Below are 19,064 nucleotides of genomic sequence, written 5' to 3' on the forward strand. Positions count from 1 at the left end.
GATAGGGTAAATAGGCAAAGTCTTTTCCCTGGGGTCGGGGAGTCCAGAACTAGAGGGCACAGGTTTAGGGTGAGAGGGGAATGATATAAAAGAGACCTAAGGGGCAACCTTTTCACACAGAGGGTGGTACGTGTATGGAATGAGCTGCCAGAGGAAGTGGTGGAGGCTGGGACAATTGCAACATTTGAAAGGCATTTGGATGGGTAGATGAATAGGAAGGATTTGGAGGGATATGGGCTGGGTGCTGGCAGGTGGGACTAGATTGGGTTGGGATATCTGGTTGGCATGGACGGGTTGGACCGAAGGGTCTGTTTCCATGCTGTACATCTCTATGACCCTATGGCTGCTGTTCCTTCTCCTGCTAAGGATTCAATCTTTGAAACACTTTCCGAAAGTCATTATCCAACTCCATTTCTCTTCAAGATGTTAAAAAATTTGTCATGGGATGAGGGCCGTCATTGGCTTGGCCAGCAATTATTGCCAATCCCTAATTGCCCAGAGGGCAGTTAAGAGTCAACCACAGTGCTGTGGGTCTGGAGTCACATGTAGGCCAGACCAGGTCAGGATGGCAGTTTCCTTCCCGAAGAGGCATTAGTGAACCAGATGGGCTTTTCCTGACAAACAACAATGGTTTCAAGGTCATTCTTCAATTCTTAATTCCAATTTTCTTTTATATTGAATTCAGATTCCATGATCTGCTTTGGCAGGATTCAAACCAGGGTTCCCCAGAATATTACCTGGGTCTCTGGATTGACAGTCCAGCAATAATGCCACTAGGCCATCACCTCCCCCTTAAAATGCTCCTTAAAAACCGATACGTTTGGCCAAGCCTTTAATAAGCGGCCCTCATGGTTTGCCATCATATTTGGCTTGACAACATCCCTTAGAATGACTTGCAATGTTTGAGGTACTATATGTAGTTGTTATTAAGCCAGTGCGTTGGCTGCTAAACAACACCAGAGGAGGAGAGATACAATTAGGCGATAGCCAGCCATGAAGGTTTACTGACAGGGAGGATTATCATGAACCTCCGTACTATCCATACTTCTGGAGGCTGAAATTGCTTCGGAAACTGCATTGCTCCAAAGAGACAATTTACAACCTCCTTGAAGTCAGCTCTTTATTCTTTATGCTAGTGAAGATCATAATAGTATGTAAAAACATCAGCATCAACTAGCAGGAGCATTTTTTACAGGTGCCAACCAGTTCATGGTCTTGTTTCTGGATACCAGCATTAGTGCCTGTTTATAGATTTTTGGGGTTTCATCAGGTTTACTGAATCCTGGGTGAGATTGATCCAGAACTTCAATCTTTTTCAATAGAAAAACGAAACGATGTAATTATGCAAATTGTATACAAGGTTTCCTGGTAGCTTGTGCTTGTATTATCTCTTTATTCAGGCATTCTCACCCTTATTTAAACAACATAGAAAGACTGGCTGTTATAAGACACTAATGATATCTCCTTTTAATTATGCTAAGCAGTGCTGTAATGAAACCTTCCTACTTTAGCATCTCTGCCAAACTGTGGAAGTGTTCAGCTTCTAGGGCAGGGCTGGCTCCTTGTTGACGTGAGTGACTCTAACTGAGCATTGAGAAGGTTTGCTGCCATAGTCTAAGTATCAATAACCGAAAAGAAACATGATCCTAGTGAAGATGGTTGAGGAGCTGCTATCTGCTCCAAAGATGACTGACAGGGCAGCAGTGTAATCCATAATGATAGATCATAGAATCCCTACAGTGCAGAAAAAGGCCATACACCCCATTTGAGCCTCCAAGACATGGGAATACACGCAAGCTCCACATAGTGACCAAAACTGGAATCGAACCTCAGTCCCAAGTGCTGAGAGGCAGCAATGCTAAGCACTTAATAATGAAATCTGGTGCTTATGTTTGTTTTGTGTTGGTCCTTAGCTTAAAAATGTGTTGCTGGAAAAGCGCAGCAGGTCAGGCAGCATCAAAGGAGAAGGAGAATCGACGTTTCGGGCATAAGCCCTTCTTCAGGAATTTGCACACCCTCCTCATTCCTGAAGAAGGGCTTATGCCCGAAACGTCGATTCTCCTTCTCCTTTGATGCTGCCTGACCTGCTGCGCTTTTCCAGCAACACATTTTTAAGCTCTGATCCCCAGCATTTGCAGTCCTCTCTTTCTCCTTGTGTTGGTCCTGTCAGCCAGATTCATCAATGTGATGGTTTAATTTGTTTGTTACACATTTGTGATGGCTTGTGGAATAATGGGGCTTGAGTGGGAACACAGTCAACAACAGAAGAACCAATTTAAAGTTTTCCTTGAGGAAATAGTGATCCAGGCCTTATATTTTGGCAACTGAGTTTTATATCAATGTCATGTCATAAATTTCAGATTAGACACCAGGACAGGCGAAACTATATTATCAGATAGTGAGCTGATTAACAAAATACTGCCTGCAGCTGACAATAGTGCAAACCACTTGGTCCGGGAGACAAGACTGTATGCTTTAAGCAACCTTCCAACACAGCAAGTATAAAACAATAGATAACTTATACGAACTTCAAAACCAGGAATTCTTACTCTTGAGTAAAAGGGCATGTGTTGACCTCAAACTTATTCCAAGGTTGAACAGCAGAAGCTAAGAATCTATTTTAAAATGGAATACCTTAAATTATTTAATGAAGGAGAGTGAATACCGAATACAGCATTAGATTGAAGAAAGATGCTAAATCTAAACCAAAGATATAAGGTTTCTATTAATCCAGGAGAATTACACACACAGAAGTAATTGAGAAGCAATTTGCAGAGTAATTTCCCCCTTTATGAAACCAACAAAATAGTGCTTGGGCATGGCTTTGGTTCCCAACCATAAATATGATATTTCAATTTGTGTTGACATTACACAGCTCAAAAGGCAGTGTAAAACGTCGATTCTCCTGCTCCTTTGATGCTGCCTGACCTGCTGCGCTTTTCCAGCAACACATTTTTAAGCTCTAATTTCCAGCATCTGCAGTCCTCACTTTCTCCTATATCCACATGTAACCAATGTTTAGCTAACCTATCAGAAAATCAAATTTTCAATGGATCTTGGCAACTGCCATTAGATTATTAAATTCATAACTCCATCTGCGAGGTCTTATTTCAACAGATTACCGTTTTGGATACCTCGGTCCCAAATAGTTTGCTGCAGAATATGTCCAATATTTTACAAGGACTTCAGGAAACATAAGCACTGGAATTACATGATATATGGGGAAACAGTAGAATGGTGTGATTACAGAATGCATGTAATCTTAAAATGTTTACAATCAGAACAACTGACCTTTAGTGCCCACCTGTGCCTCCTGCAGTAAGTGAAGCTACCTGGAGAAGGAAGATCAAGAGTGCACAAAGTCCTGACAAGCTAAAAGGATCATTTCAGTGATCCCTGTGGACAGGACCACTGAACTACCTTCTCAGTCTTTGCCTCCATTCTTAACACCCAAGCCTACCTTGTGGCTTATCGTTGTTTATCTGTAATGAGAATCTATTTATGTAGTTAAGTACAGAAACCTGACCTGTGTTCTCTGTCAACCTATGTCTAAAATACAGGTACACTGGGGAATTTTGTGTACTTATTAAAAACTCTTAACCTTATATGACTACTCTGGAAATAGTTGGCTAGATTCTCATCCAGCTCACCCAGTGAGACCTCATGTACACTTTTTCATAAATCCTGCACTATTTACCCAACTCTTACACTGTTTAATGAAGCCTCTCCACCACTCATACACTGTTTAACAGACTCTCATACTATTCAATAGACTATTGTACTGCTGATTAAATTCTTGCACTGTTTAGTGGACTGTTGTCACCTTTATGCTGTTTAATGGACTCTCACTGGTGTCCACTCACTGCCTAATGGAATCTCTGCATTGCCATCTTCCTATTTAATGGACTATCTCCATTACTCTAGGCTGTTTAATAGAGACTTGCTGTTCTCATGTTAATGGATACCTTCCATTTCCTCTGACGATAGAAAATGTAAAGACAGCCCTGCATTCAAACTCTGTTGGATATTCTGGAAACTCATTCTTCCCAGCCTTACTACATGGAGATGGTGGCATGAACCAATGACAATGAGTTCACTCTTCCTAATGTTTGCCTTTAGGCAATTGAAATTCACCCAGGAGATAGCAGAAAGCCAAGAGGCCCCAACGATAAATCCTCTCTACCTCCCTCTTGTCCTTCAAGATGTTCGTTAAACTCTCCATGTCTGGCCATTTTTGGTACCCTTCTTACCAGACACACTGGAATACAATATTAACATCATTTATTAATGTTAATGTTTGCAGTATAAGTGTACACTATGTAAATCTGAAAAGTGGGATGATAAAATAAAATGCTTGAGCAAGCCAATGGTAATAACTCTACAGCGGGAGTTCTATGTGCTGTTTAAAGGTTCTTTGCAAATAATTACCCAGGAAAAGGTGCATACCAAGAAAACACCAGGGATGATGCCAATGGGCAGCATGGTGGCTCAGTGGTTAGCACTGCTGCCTCACAGTGCCAGAGACCCGGGTTTGATTCCACCCTCAGGTGTCTGTGTGGAGTTTGTATATCCTCCCCGTGTCTGCGTGGGTTTCCTCCGGGTGCTCCGGTTTCCTCCCACAACCCAAAGGTGTTCTGGCTAGGTGAATTAGCCTTGGTAAAATGTGGGGTGGGATGCCCTTTGTATGGTCACTGCAGACTCGCTGGCCAAATAGCCTCTTTTTGCACAGGAGAAATTCTATGAGTTGCAAAGATAAGTTTGAATTAATAAGATGATTTGATGGCTTCATCCATGTTTCTGTAAAGTATAAATAGGGTTGTCTTGGATAGATTGTTTATTAATGTAAATTGAGTTTCAATTGTCACCCAGACTTTGCCAATCAAAATGTAAATTAAGGAGAAGTGAAATTGGAGCTGTTTGTACTTCATCTACAAGGTCAATATTACTCTTGGCTGGCATTCTGAAACTCTACCTCATGTAATGCAGGTAGGCACTAGATGGAATCAGATTAATAGGTTATATTTTCATTTGCAAGTTTCTCATGATGGGAACAGCTGTAGGGTAGGACCATATGAAATCGGCTTGTGCAGCAGTTTAAGTTTAGAGGGCTTATTAACTTCCTTCTAAAACCATCCAAATGAAGACAACTCCTGTTCAATGATATTCAATAGTAATTCCTTCATTTTGTTTCGTGTTTTCACAGGTGAGGGTTCCTTTCAGTGGAGTCAATGCAGTCTGTGTACGTTGATATTGTGCCTAGTGTTGATTTCCTCATGAAGGATTTCCTACAGGACAACCTGAGCTAGCATTAATACTTTTCTAACTCTACTTTGTTGTACAGTAATCAGCTAAAGTCATGAATGTCATTCGTGATAATGTTTAACTTGTTATTTTTGTTATATCTTGACCTTAAAAGCAGCAGCTTATGGCCAAAAACATATATTTGAAGGAAAGATGAAAATGTTTTCCAAAACGCATGTTCAAGTCCCTTGGTATGCCTGAGGAAGTCTGGATCATTGATACTTGTGCCAACTATACTGTTCCATTGCACTGATGTAGTAGACAGAGTTCCTGGTTTTACTGCTCCAGCAGAGATTAGGGATGATTAGGAATCTTCCTGGGATTTAAAAATGACACAGAATTGATCTATGCAATTATTGGCTTGCCTTCTCATTTGTTCTGGTTGTGTTGTAATAATGTTTTTGATACTTTGTATGTTATTTTTATGATTTGCAAGGAAATGTGATGTCAGAATAAAATTAAAATTTTGCTTGGAGTTATGACTGGTTCCATTTCACTGAGAGCCATTTGTTCTCTATTTATTCTTGTGACAAATAAACATTTTATGATGTATTAATAAAGGAAGTTAATGTAAATATTAGTGTGCTTTGAGTATCTTCAAAACTCTTTGCAGATGTCCTAACACCTAAGAATCACATTCGTTTCTGACTAATCTCAATACCGTTGGATGACCGTTCACTTTGTCTCACTACTAGAGTGGCATAGTCATGAGAGGTTGGTGTTGTGACCCTTGAAATCTGGAAGGGGAATGTGGAGTTGACTTGCTCGCTGAGCTGGTAAGTTTGTTTGCAGATGTTTCTTCACCTTACTAGATAACATCATTTAGTGAACCTCTGGTGAAGCATTGGTGTTCTGTCACACTTGCTATTTATGTGTCCTGGTTTGCTGAGGTGGGTGATATCATTTCCGATTTTTGTTTCTTAGTGGTTGGTAATATGGGGTCTAACTCTACATGTTTGCTAATGGAGTTCCAGGTTGACTGCCAGGTCGCCAGGAATTCCCGTGCATGTCTTTGTTTGGCTTGTCCTAGGATGGATCCGTTGTCCCAGTCCGTGTCCTTCTTTGTCTGTGTCTATGGAGTTGCCAAGCTGACGGCACTCTGAGCAAAGATTCACAACAAATGGAGTGAAAATTTCACAACTGAACAGAGCCATAACCATTACCTCCATAAAGGAGCAGAAGGCAATGACTATTCAACAGGAGCAAAAACCAACCCCCCACTGAATAGTGTCATTAGGGTTTCTCTCTCTGCTGGCCTGACCAATTCCATGTTAATGTCTGAAGGTAACCACTGACCAGGAATACAACAAATGGTTACAGGATAGAAAGAGGTCATTGGATCCCTGAAGGAGCAGACTATCTGTGGCATTCCACCACACATCTAACTCCCCACCCTACTGCCCTCCACAGCACCCACACGCACACACAAACATATCAACCTGACCTTCTCCCTGTAACCCTGCAAATTCTTTCAATTCAATAATCCTATTCCATCTTGAAAGCTTCAATTGAACTTACGTCCACATCTCAGTCAATGCATTCCATCCTCTTAATCATTTGCTGCTTCCTCCAAGAAAAGTGTTTGCCTCATGCCTCCACTGCTTCTTTTGCCAATTACATTAAACAGACGTCCTCCAGTTCCTGATCTGTTTATGATTGGGAACAGATTTTTCACTTCTGTCTGGATACCTCATGATTTTGAACATTAATATCAACAATCTTTTCAACCTTCTCCAAGGAATATATTCAACTTCTCTAGTCTGTATGACCAAAGTTCCACATTCCTGGAACTATACTTGTAAACTTTTTTTCTGCATTTTCCCAAATGTTTTCATCTCCTGCCAAATGTGTGCTGGCCAGATCCACAGGCAATACTCCAGTTGAGGCCAAACTAATGTTTTATCCAGATTTAGTGTGACTTCCTTTCTTTTTGTACTCTGCTTTTAAAGCGAGGAAAACTGAAAGATTTACTTGATCCTTATTTTTATTTAATTGAAGTTTTTAATTCCCAGTTTAGACTAACCCCTAACTGGAGAGAAAAGTAAATACAGTAAGAATACTCACCAGTCAATCAACTCAGTCTTTCTGTGAAGTCACGGTTTGAGTTTTTTTTAGATTACTTACAGTGTGGAAACAGGCCCTTCGGCCCAACAAGTCCATTCTGACCCTCCGCAGAGCAACCCACCCAGACCCATTTCCCTACATTTACCCCTTCACCTAACACTGCGGGCAATTTAGCATGGCCAATTCACCTCACCTGCACATCTTTTGGACTGTGGGAGGAAACCAGAGCACCCGGAGGAAACCCAGACAGACACGGGGAGAATGTGCAAACTCCACATAGACAATTGCCTGAGGCGGGAATTGAACCCGGGTCTCTGGCACTGTGAGGCAGCAGTGCTAACCACTGTGCCACCGTGCCACCCATACTATACTTTTTCAAACTCTGACTCACCCAGGTCCACACCAGTTCCCAACACTTTTTTTCAGATAAATGGTTGGCCCAAGCTTGGAATTCAATTTGTCTTCTTCCCAGTTTTCCTGATTTCTTACTGCTCCAGCTCCCAATTCTCTGAGCTGCTACAGCAGGTCTGAGGCTGAGAGTTATACATTGTGCTCAAGTGTCAACTTCTCCAAGCTTGTGCGTCCCAAGTAGTAAAACAGTAGTGTGAGTCAATACCTAGCAATTGATTTGACTTGATAGATGTTTCTTCAACAACATTCAGGAGGCTAGACGCTGGACAAAGTTTGATCAGCATCCCAATAATTAATTTAAAACGCTCCACCATATTGCACCATTACTGAAGTGTTCAATTCCCCCCCCTCGGGTGATTGTCGGTGTGGAGTTTGCATATTCTCCCTGTGTTTGTGTGGGTTTCCTCCCACAGTCCAAAGATGTGCAGGTTAAGTGGATCTATGATTTTTTTTAAAAAGTCTCTGAACCAAAGGACTGATTTCCGTTGGCACTGAAGCCCATTGGATTGGCTCTGTGCTTGCTACGGTGAGCTAAACTCAGACATGGATTAAAATTTACCCCTCGCAACTTGTGAGCAAAGTTTATGAGCAGTAGTCAGGCACTACTTGGTCAATAAACTCAAAATTCATTTAGAAACTAGGTTTAAAATTTAATCCCACAGAAACCAGCAAGAAAATTGCACTTAGAAGAATTTTAATGAGCAGTAGTTGGAATAAAAGGATTATAGAAATCACCTAAAGCATTTTTTAATTCTGCATGATGTTCCTGAAGATGTGCCTCATCTTTGTACTGGATTCCAACAGCGAGCAATTGTTAGCAAGTGATGAGAGTCAGATTTTTTGACATCTTCTCACTGTTTGGGTTTGTAATATCGAGTGAGGACAGAGTCAGAGACCACAACAGAAGCTGGGCAATTTTGATACTCACCAAAGCTGCAGCCCGTTGGAGAAATCGGAGCTGTATAAAGTGGCTTATTTGAAAAACTGGCACCAAGCTAAGCATCTGAGTTGAAATTGGGAAGTCAGCCAATGATCTTGGGCCAGGGTTAATGTTTGAATGGAAACTTAGAAGCTTGGACTGTTTGAAAAAACTTAACCACTATAGGTGTGGATCCAAGTTAAACAGGAGGCAAACCAAAACCTTGTTTGGGAAAGGGAATCAATATAATGTGGATTTCACAGACTTAGAGATAGGTTACAACACAAAATCAATCTTGTGTTCAGTTCAGCTTTCTATAAGAGCACTCTGCTCCCAATCAGCTTGCCCTTTTCCTTCTCAAATCCATCTACAAAGTTGAACTCCTTCATCCGGGGAACTATCTTCAGCTGCAGTTCACCCCCATGAGAATTCTGTCCCTTAATTTGACAGGGCTAACTGTTTGGATTTATACCTACCACTATTTAGCAGAATGAATCTTATGAAGACATCCAAGATCCTGGCAAGACTGAATAGAGTTGATACTGAAAGATGTTTCTCCTTTGGGTGGGGGTGGGGGGGGAGTGGGTGGGGGAGATGAGGTGGAACTGGAGCTGGGGGACATTTTTCTGCCTTAAATAGATCACATTTTCATCACTATTTCCTCATAGTTTACAATGCAATGATACGAGTTATTCTATCATTTGCAAATTTTGCTATGTATACCTGAGTCTAGTGTGTGAAAATATTTAAAGCAAAATAATGGTCCAGGCCCTGGAGAACCCCATTGAATATCTTTCTATAGTTTCATAAATAATCATTCAATAAAAAGGCTGTTTTTGTCCTTCATGCACTTATAAATCCACACTATTGTTACGACACAGCAGTGAACCGCGCTGTTAATTAAACCCCCTGAAAAGCTCACCAGACCTCGTAATGTGTTAAAGCATGAGTGACAGAGAACTCCTAAATTCCACTATTTGAAGAAAATAATATCAATTTATCCTTTAACTCCAATAGTGAATATTAAACAACAACTATCCACAACTCTAAGCCTCGCCTTTCTCTTATCTGTTTATTACCCGCCTCCAACTGTATAACAATATACTGTCCCAATAGAACACATTAAAATTCATCAACTTAATTTCAAAACCATATGACAACTGTCGTCTTTGGTGTCTTTCTTCTTGCAGCTTCAGAGTTCCCTGGGTAGTCTTCTTTCTTTTTACTGTGAAGATGTTTCATTTGAAAAGGTACATTGATAGTGTTTCAAATGGCTGTTGCTCTGTCTGACTTTCAAAATGCCTGCCTTTTTTATACCCCCAACATCAGATCATCTCATTGGTTTGATGTTGGCAAAACAACAAATTCAAACTTGATTGGGTTTTAGTATCGTAGGAGATAATTTAAATTGATTGGTTGTCAAAGCAGCAACCAACTCAGGTATCTATTTCACAGCCCAAATTTACATATTTTCAATTTTTCAGTACACTCTGGGACTGCTAGTCAGTCATATGACAGGTGTTTGCAAGCTTTCAGTGCAAAACAGCATTCACTCTCTCAAAGATACAGTACACTCCTTCAACTTCATAACAATTTTGTCCTTATTCCTTGGACAACAGCTTTAACCGGTAACTGACATCTAATTAAATGTCTTTTGGAAGTCCGCATACACTGCATCAAGTACATAATCCTGTTACCTCATCAAAAACTCAAGCAAATTAGTTAACAAGTGTTCTTAACACAATGGTGTTGTTCCCTCTTAACTAATTTGCATTTTTCTCAATAACTGTCAGTTTTGTCCTGAATTAATGCCTCTAAGAGCTTTCTTGTCACCTAGATTAATCTGACTGGCCTGAGTTTATCTTTGATCATCTTTTTGAACAATGGTATAGTATTGCTCCTGTCTGTTCTAAGATTATGGTTAAGTGCAGCCACAATTTCCAATTTTCCTTCTCTCCGTATCCTTGGGTCATCCCACCTGGACCTGCAGACTTACTGACGCTCCATGCAGCCTGCCTTTGAACATGCTGTTCACAACCATGTTAGAAATAAATCTTTATAAATATACAAGTAGTTTCCTAGAAAATAAAGCACCAGAATTAAATTCTATTTTATCCACTATTCATCGAAAATAATAAAAGCATAGCACTTTGGTTTTTTGAAACATATTTACTGAGGTTGGAAGATCTGAACAGACCACAGTTTGTGTTACATTTTCAATGTAATGATTCAACATACTTACTTTAAAAACTTCAAGAGAAAATTGGTGTTTTACAGAAGAATGATTCATTGGGCCAACGGGGAGGAGCAGAGCCATCAGCTCAACAGAATTTCTCTCTGACTGGAGAAGGAATCAGTTTTACATCGTACCGCACACTTGCCAAAGGCACGTCCCATCACTCTAGCCCCAGCTTTCTCATACAGACTCTTAACAAAACCTTGGGGTAATCATCATTTTAATGCTCATATCATGATGACAACAGCTCCTTAAGAAGATGCCATGCTAAAAGTTCTGTAAAGTAGAAAACGTTATCTTTACAAAATGTATACTGATCAACAGTTTAGAACTAAAGTGCTTAGATTTATAAGGCAAAGTTGGCAAGCAGTGAAGCAAATACATAAATTCAGCAAATCCATTGGATTATGATTGGACACTGATGTATCCCATACACAGCTGGATGTGCCATTGGCGGGAGGACAGAGAGCAGCTCAGGTATGTCAGTACTTAGGGACTTTGAGATAGTCTTCTTGTTCCACATTCTTGCACAGATACATTGACAGGATCAATCCAAGCAACTGTAAATACATAAAATAAATCCTTTAGATATTGAAACACTCCCCTTCCATTTGCAGCAGGCTTGATGAGTGACCAGCAACATTCACGCCACACAAATACCATGCAACAACCATCTCCAACTGGAGAGAGTGTAAACATCTCATTTTCAAATTCAATGGTGTTACCATCACTGAATCCCCCACTATTAATATCCCTGGGGTTACCAATAACCAGAAGCTCAACTGGACTCACCCCATAAACAGGATGTTCAGGGGGCAAAATCTTGCTAAGCTAAGCAGCACTGTTTGTCATGTGGATGACCAATGAGGAGTACTCTGGAATCACTCAATCTTGAAACAAAAAAAACATGGGTGAGCCTTTAGTAAGAATTGAGCAGAGAGAGATGGGGCAAAGTGGTGTGGTATTGGGGAGTAGGAATTTAGTGGCTGTACAGATTATGTGAGTAAAGTCAGGAGCTCCTGTGCAGTTCGGAGACTGCGACTGAAGTGGTGACCAGACTGGTTTCACATCAGACAGTTTCCAGAGAGACCAGATGATACAATTGTGAGCGAGCAGAGCTTGGACCTACACCTGCACGGTGATTTCAGTCTGCCCATTGTTTAAGCGGAGGCAATTTCAGCCCCACCAGTGTCTGATGTGGGATAAGCAATCTGATAATTCAGTAACCGTGGAGAACAGGAGAGTAGTGGAGATGAGTGGGTGTTACCAGGGTCCACATGAAAATTAATGCAGTGCTTTCAGGGGATAGCACTGGTGACAACACTGCCTGTTCTCAATGATGTGGAGGAGTCTGTTGGGCTGGGGTGTACAGAGTTAAAAACCACACAACACCAGTTATAGTGCAACAGGTTTATTTGGAAGCACACTAGCTTTCGGAGCGCTGCTTCTTCATCAGGTAGCTGTGGAGCAAGAGCATAAGACACAGAATTTATAGTAAAAGATCTCTGTGTCATGCAAATGAAATGATATATTGAACAAACCTAGAGTGACATCTCAGCTCAGACAATGCATTAAAGGTGTGAGGTTAGAGTCTGTCTGTATCCCAATCTCAGTACCTCACTCTACTGCAAGCCCATGGATAACCTCATGATGCTGCACTTCTCCAGCTTTCACCCTAAACATATTAAAACAGCCATCCCCTACAGACAAGCTCTACGCAGACATAGGATCTGCTCAGATAAAGAGGAACGCAATGGACACCTGAAGGTGCTGAAGGACGCCCTTATAAAAACAGGAGACATTGCTCAACTCATCGATTGCCAGTTCCAACATGCCACAGCGAGAAACTGTAATGGTCTCCTCAGGAGACAGACACGGGATATGACCGATAGGGCACCCTTTGTTGTCCACTACTTCCTGGGAGCAGAGAAACTACTCTTCGCCATGTTCTTCACAGCCTGCAAGACATTATCGATGAGGACATGCGCCTCTCCAAGTTCTTCCCTATACCTCCACTTCTCGCCTTTAAACAATTGCCATTGTTTGCAGCAAACTGCCCAGCCTTAGGACAACATCAAACATAACACCATACAACTCTGTCCTGGCAACCACTGCAAGATGTGTCAGAGTGTCGACATGGATATTACCATTACACATGGGGACCCCACCCACCATGTGTGTGGTAGGCATACATGTGACTTGGCCAACATTGTCTATCTCATACGCTGCAGGCAAAGATGCCCCGATGCATGGTATGTTGGCGAGATCAAGCAGACGCTACAACAACGAATGAATGGACACAGTGCAACAATCGCCAGACAGCGATGTTCCCTTCCAGTCGGGGAACACTTCAGCAGTCAAGGACATTCAGCCTTGGATCTTCAGCTGACCATCCTCCAAGGCAGAGTTCAGGATACGCAACAATGCAGAGTTGCCGAGCAGAGGCTGAAAACCAAGTTCGGCACCCATGAGGATGGCCTCAATTGGGGGTCTTGGGTTCATGGCACACTACAGGTGACCCCACTATACTCTACACACACTTAATACTTCACACACACACTCATACATTAGTGCGCACTCGCACACACACTCCCTTACACACAATCACCCTCACATAGACCCTCTCTCTCACACACGCGCTCTCAGACACACACACACATACACTCGCCACATTCACACCCACGCACACACCCTTATACCTTATGGGGCTTATACCCCATATCACTCTCACACGTACTTTACCAAGCTTACACATACACTCTCTCACATGCACTCACACATCCTCTCTCTCCCGCGCACACATATAAGTTTGGGGTGAATTTGCATTTGCAGGATTGTATTTGCAGATACATTCTGATTTTGCTCAAAAAGCACACAACCTGCAGGCAGTCAATCCATATAACATTTTATAAATCCTTACTTCAGAAATAAAACCAGTCTGACTCAAGATTAGGATACAGACAGACTCTGACCTCACACCTTTAATGCATTGTCTGAGTGGAGAGGTCACCTTTTGTTTTATAAAATCTTAAGTTATCTCGAGAATGTGACTTAAAAGAAGTTCTGAGATTTAGATAGTCATAGAGTCATAGAGATGTACAGCATGGAAACAGACCCTTCGGTCCAACCTGTCCATGCCGACCAGATATCCCAACCCAATCTAGTGCCACCAGCCAGCATCCCTATCCGTGCCCCTCATGATTTTATAAACCTCTATAAGGTCAGCCCACAGCCTCTGACACTCCAGGGAAAACAGCCCCAGCCTGTTCAGCCTCTCCCTATAGCTCAGATCCTCCAACTCTGGCAACATCCTTGTAAATCTTTTCTGAACCCTTTCAAGTTTCACCACATCTTTCCGGTAGGAAGGAGACCAGAATTGCATGCAATATTCCAACAGTGGCCTAACCAATGTCCTGTACAGCTGCAACATGACCTCCCAACTCCTGTACTCAATACTCTGACCAATAAAGGAAAGCATTGTGTGATTTTTAACTCAATGATCTGGACAGTTTGAATGTGGAGTCAACCTCAAAATGCTGTTCACACTATTCCCAGCGCACTATAGGCTGTCTCTATACTATTTACAGTCCTGTCGTTATCGGAGTGAAATAGGGATCAGGTAAGACTAATCAAAGTCTACCAGTAACAACAGTATCCCAAATGGATACACCAACATTCAGACTGACTCACAACGGGCAGATGTACAATGTTACAGGAAAGCAGAAGTGGGCTCCTGCAGGGGAGATGTGCTCTCAGCAGGATCTCCCTCCCAGGAAAGTGCCCTGACCTTGGAGAGATTTGGAAATCTGTCCGAGTAGTAGCTTATGAGCTGGGACAGTCAGCTCCAGGCTTCGAAGCTGAAACAAAGATCCAGGTTTACAGTGGACAGGATTGTCAGAGAGATGAGGTGACATTTGATGGAGTGGGTTCAATCTGCCAGCTCACCCAGGCAGGATTTCTAGCAGCCCAACTCCCTGTTGGTAATGGAGGATGGCGATAAGCCAAGGTTACATCTTACTGAGCCCGGTCTGCAGCTGCAATGTGGACTTGTCACTGGAAAGGAGAGGGGCTGTTTCATGGCAAGGGTGGTAGTGAGGGACAGGCATGCAGAGTCTGCTGGGCTGAGTTTGAGACTGAACACAGAGCAAACAGAAACTTCACGGGGCTGAGGAACAGAATATTGATGGTATCCAGCAGGCAGCAGTGTTGGAGTGACCCACTTTCTGATGGAAGGCCAGGTTGTTGAGGAGAGTAGGGGGTTGTAAACGACAGAGGGAGGTGCTGGGCTCAGAGCGACGGCCAGCACACTGAGTATTTCTGAGGCACGGCCTCAACAGGTCCCAGGCACAGCAAGGCAGTCTCTAGTTTGACCGGTTACCTTCAGCTGGGCCAACATTACACTCCTTACTCCACTCAAACTGAACAGGAATCCCACTCTTGGTAAAGTTCAGCAGGGTTGTAATAAACAGTTTTTTTATAATTTGGGTTTCTCAGTCAGGAGAAAATTGGGATTTTCAGACGATTTATTAAATTGTAACTTCAGTGGTGACTCTGGGAATAGTGAGGGTCAATCCTCACTGAGACATGAGGAAATCTAAAGGTTAACACTGGACACCAACACCTGGAGAATTTATCTCCGCGTTAACTGCTTTATTAAAACCAAGGAAATCTTGGTGATTGACTCCTTAATGTGCAATGAAAATGAGTCAAGGGCAATTCAAGTCGAGACAATTTTCTGTAAACACACAGTGTGATGAAGAGAATGTGCCTCACAGCACCAGAGACCTGGGTTCAATTCCCGCCTCAGGCGACTGTCTGTGTGGAGTTTGCACATTCTCCCCGTGTCTGCGTGGGTTTCCTCCGGGTGCTCTGGTCTCCTCCCACTGTCCGAAGATGTGCAGGTTAGGGTAAATTGGCCATGGGAAATTGCCCCATAGTGTTCAGGGATGTGTAGGTTGGGTGCATTAGTCAGGGGTACATGTAGAGTAATAAGGTAGGGGAATGGGTCTGGGTGGGTTACTCTTTGGAGGGTCGGTGTGGACTTGTTGGGCTGAAGGGCCTGTTTAGGTTAGAGTGGTGCTGGAAAAGCACAGCAGGTCAGACAGCATCCAAGGAGCAGGAAAATTGGCGTTGTCCTGCTTCTCAGATGCTGCCTGACCTGCTGTGCTTTTCCAGCACCACTCTAATCTAGACTCTGGTTTCCAGCATCTGCAGGCCTCGTTTTTACCCTGAAGGGCCTGTTTCCACACATGTAGGGAATCTATAAATTCTATCAACGTAAACTTTGGTGATAGCCTCCCTCAGGGCTCACACAGTCTGGAAACGTGTTTCTGCACCTAGTGACAGATTGCAAGCGCTGACTGATGTCAGATTCTCTGGCCTCTGCTCAGGGATAGTGCTATCACTTTTGTTCACTTGTAACCTGATGGAACTGCTCCAGATTGTGCAGAATGTTAAAAGCTGTATCTGCATGGAGAGTGGACAACCCTGAGGCTGGAGGTCATATATCCTGAGGGTTACTTATGTTTCTCCAGGTCTTTCTCTGCTGATTTTAATCACTGTAATCTTCCAACCTTATTCCAGGATTTAGATGTTTCAAGTGAGATAGAGAGGGATGTAAAGGAAGTTGGGGAGTTGCACTACTGAGTAGAGAAAATTTCCCGTCAACTATACTGAGTGAGGACACTGGAGGGCCCATTCATTGCGGCCATATGGGTAGAGCTCAGGAACAGGAAGGCTGCAGAGATTGTGCTATAGGCCTCCCAACAGCCAGTGGAAGATGGAGGAAATGTGGACAGATTATGGAAAAAAATTGAAAGCAACAGAGTTGTTGTGATGGAAGATTTTAACTTCCCCGACATTGACTGGAGCTCCCTTAGTGCCAGGGGTTTGGATGGAGGGGGGAGTTTCTTTGGTGCATCCATGATGGGTTTTTTTTTAAACAGTATGTAGATACTCCGGCTAGGGAAGGGGCCATACTCGGCCTGGTATTGGGGACGAAGCCTGACCAGATGACTGAAGCTTCAGTGAGGGAGCATTACGGGAACAGCGTTTTAACTTACTGAGAGACAAGGATAAGAGGAGTCCTTGGGAGAAAGTACTAAACTGGGGGAAGGCACTACATTGGAGGAAGGCTAATGCAAGCGGGCATCAGAGCCGCCCCGCATTTGCCACAGGACTGTGCCTACATCGGTAAAACTATAAGAATTCATTCTGTGTTTTAAACGGCAGCCGCAGCTTAAACCCACAGAACTCAGCAGCTGTCGGTCCGCCCACGTAACCGGGAGATGGGAGCCAGAGGACAGATCAAATCCACACTCGGCCAGACACTAACCATGACTCATAGACCGAAACTCCGGAGCTAATTAATATGGAAACCCATCTCCTAATCAAATCAAGAGACTGACTGAAACACACCCATACCCATCGATATGGAGCCACCCTGACACAAAGGACAGGCATCCACCAGACAGGTACGAACAGACTAATACACACCAGCACCGCAAGGGAACAAAGGGAGTTGCTAGCCCCTGCCCTCACAGAGAGAGACAAGCAGATAGTACCCGGACCCGTTTACATAAACCAATTAGCACCCTATTGTGTGTACAGTGCAACTCTCCTGGGACGGCAGGAAACCTACCATTTGCACCTACTCCAGTGATGATGGGGAACTATCATCCCATTCATACTCAAAATCCTCACATCCTGACAAAGAAATGTATATAACGTGTAGCAGCGCGTGGGAACAGCAGAGCAGCCGAGATTCGGACCTCGGTTGGTCTCCGCCGGTGTTACTGTATCAATAAACGTTACCGATTGTTGAACCGCACTCTGGGCTCGGACTGATATCATTTCATCCGCGCTAACACTAACCACCACAACGTTAGGCAGGATATGGGGAATATAGATTGGGGCAGCTGTTTGAGGGTAAATCCAAATGTGGGAACTTTCTCAAGGCCAGTTTGTAGAGTTCAGGACCGGCTGAAAATGAAGGATAAGGATGGCAAGATTCCGGAACCTTGGATGACAAAAGAAATTGAGAACTTAGTCAAAAAGGAAAAGGAAACATATAACTGATTTAAGAAACTGTAGACAGAGCCCTCAACTAATAGGAATATAGGAGGAAAGGACTCGACAAGGGGTTAGGAGGCTAAGTAAACGTTACCGATTGTTGAACCGCACTCTGGGCTCAGACTGATATCACTTCATCCGCGCTAACACTAACCACCACAACGTTAGGCAGAATATGGGGAATATAGATTGGGGCAACTGTTTGAGGGTAAATCCAAATGTGGGAACTTTCTCAAGGCCAGTTTGTAGAGTTCAGGACCGGCTGAAAATGAAGGATAAGGATGGCAAGATTCCGGAACCTTGGATGACAAAAGAAATTGAGAACTTAGTCAAAAAGGAAAAGGAAACATATAACTGATTTAAGAAACTGTAGACAGAGCCCTCAACTAATAGGAATATAGGAGGAAAGGACTCGACAAGGGGTTAGGAGGCTAAGAAGGGTCGTACAGGATTATGGGAAATCCCAAGGCATTTTATACATATACAATGGGCAAGAGGGTAGCTAGGGAAGGGATAGATCCACTCAAGGACAAAGGAGGGAATTTATGCATGGGGCTGATGATCACTTTGTATTGATAGTCACATAAGTGAAGGACCTTAGTGGAGAGTCTCAAGAGGGGTATGTTAGTATCCAGGGCATGCCAACATAAAAAAAGAGTAGGTGTTAGGTGTTTTAAAAAGCATTAAGGTAGACTAGTTCTCAGGACCTGATGGGATCCATCCAAGAATGCTAAGGGAGGCAAGTGAGGAAATTGCTAGGGCCTTGTATGAAATACTTATATCCTTCTCTACTCATAGGAGAGGATTCAGAGGACTGGAGAATTGCCAACATTGTTATAAGAAGGGCAACAGGGATAATCTGGGAAAGACCAGTGAACCGTATGTCAATGGTAGGGAAATTATTGGACAAGTTTCTAAGGGATAGGATTTACTCACACTTGGAAAACTATGGATTTATTAGTGATAGGCTGCATGGTCTTGTGCAGGGAAGGTCATGTATCACAAACGTGTTTGAGTTTTTTGAGGAAGTGACAAAGAGGGCAGGGCAGTAGATGTTGTCTA

At 42.9% G+C, this 19,064-nt stretch overlaps 1 protein-coding gene and 1 long non-coding RNA gene across 2 annotated transcripts in view; one reads left to right on the forward strand and one right to left on the reverse strand.

The window, feature by feature from the left end:
• Nucleotides 1-5,277, forward strand: part of LOC122558118 (low choriolytic enzyme-like) — a 112,440-nt gene extending 107,163 nt beyond the window's left edge. The window contains exon 12 of the mRNA XM_043706435.1: nt 5,204-5,277. Coding sequence (XP_043562370.1) covers nt 5,204-5,277 — 74 coding nt within the window. The remainder of the gene's footprint in view (nt 1-5,203) is intronic.
• A 5,567-nt stretch (nt 5,278-10,844) lies between these two features.
• Nucleotides 10,845-19,064, reverse strand: part of LOC122557985 — an 11,603-nt gene continuing 3,383 nt past the window's right edge. Inside the window, exon 2 of the long non-coding RNA XR_006313996.1 lies at nt 10,845-11,491. This is a non-coding gene — a long non-coding RNA (uncharacterized LOC122557985). The remainder of the gene's footprint in view (nt 11,492-19,064) is intronic.

This window comes from Chiloscyllium plagiosum, chromosome 16, assembly GCF_004010195.1.
Source record: "Chiloscyllium plagiosum isolate BGI_BamShark_2017 chromosome 16, ASM401019v2, whole genome shotgun sequence".
Classification (NCBI taxonomy): domain Eukaryota; kingdom Metazoa; phylum Chordata; class Chondrichthyes; order Orectolobiformes; family Hemiscylliidae; genus Chiloscyllium; species Chiloscyllium plagiosum.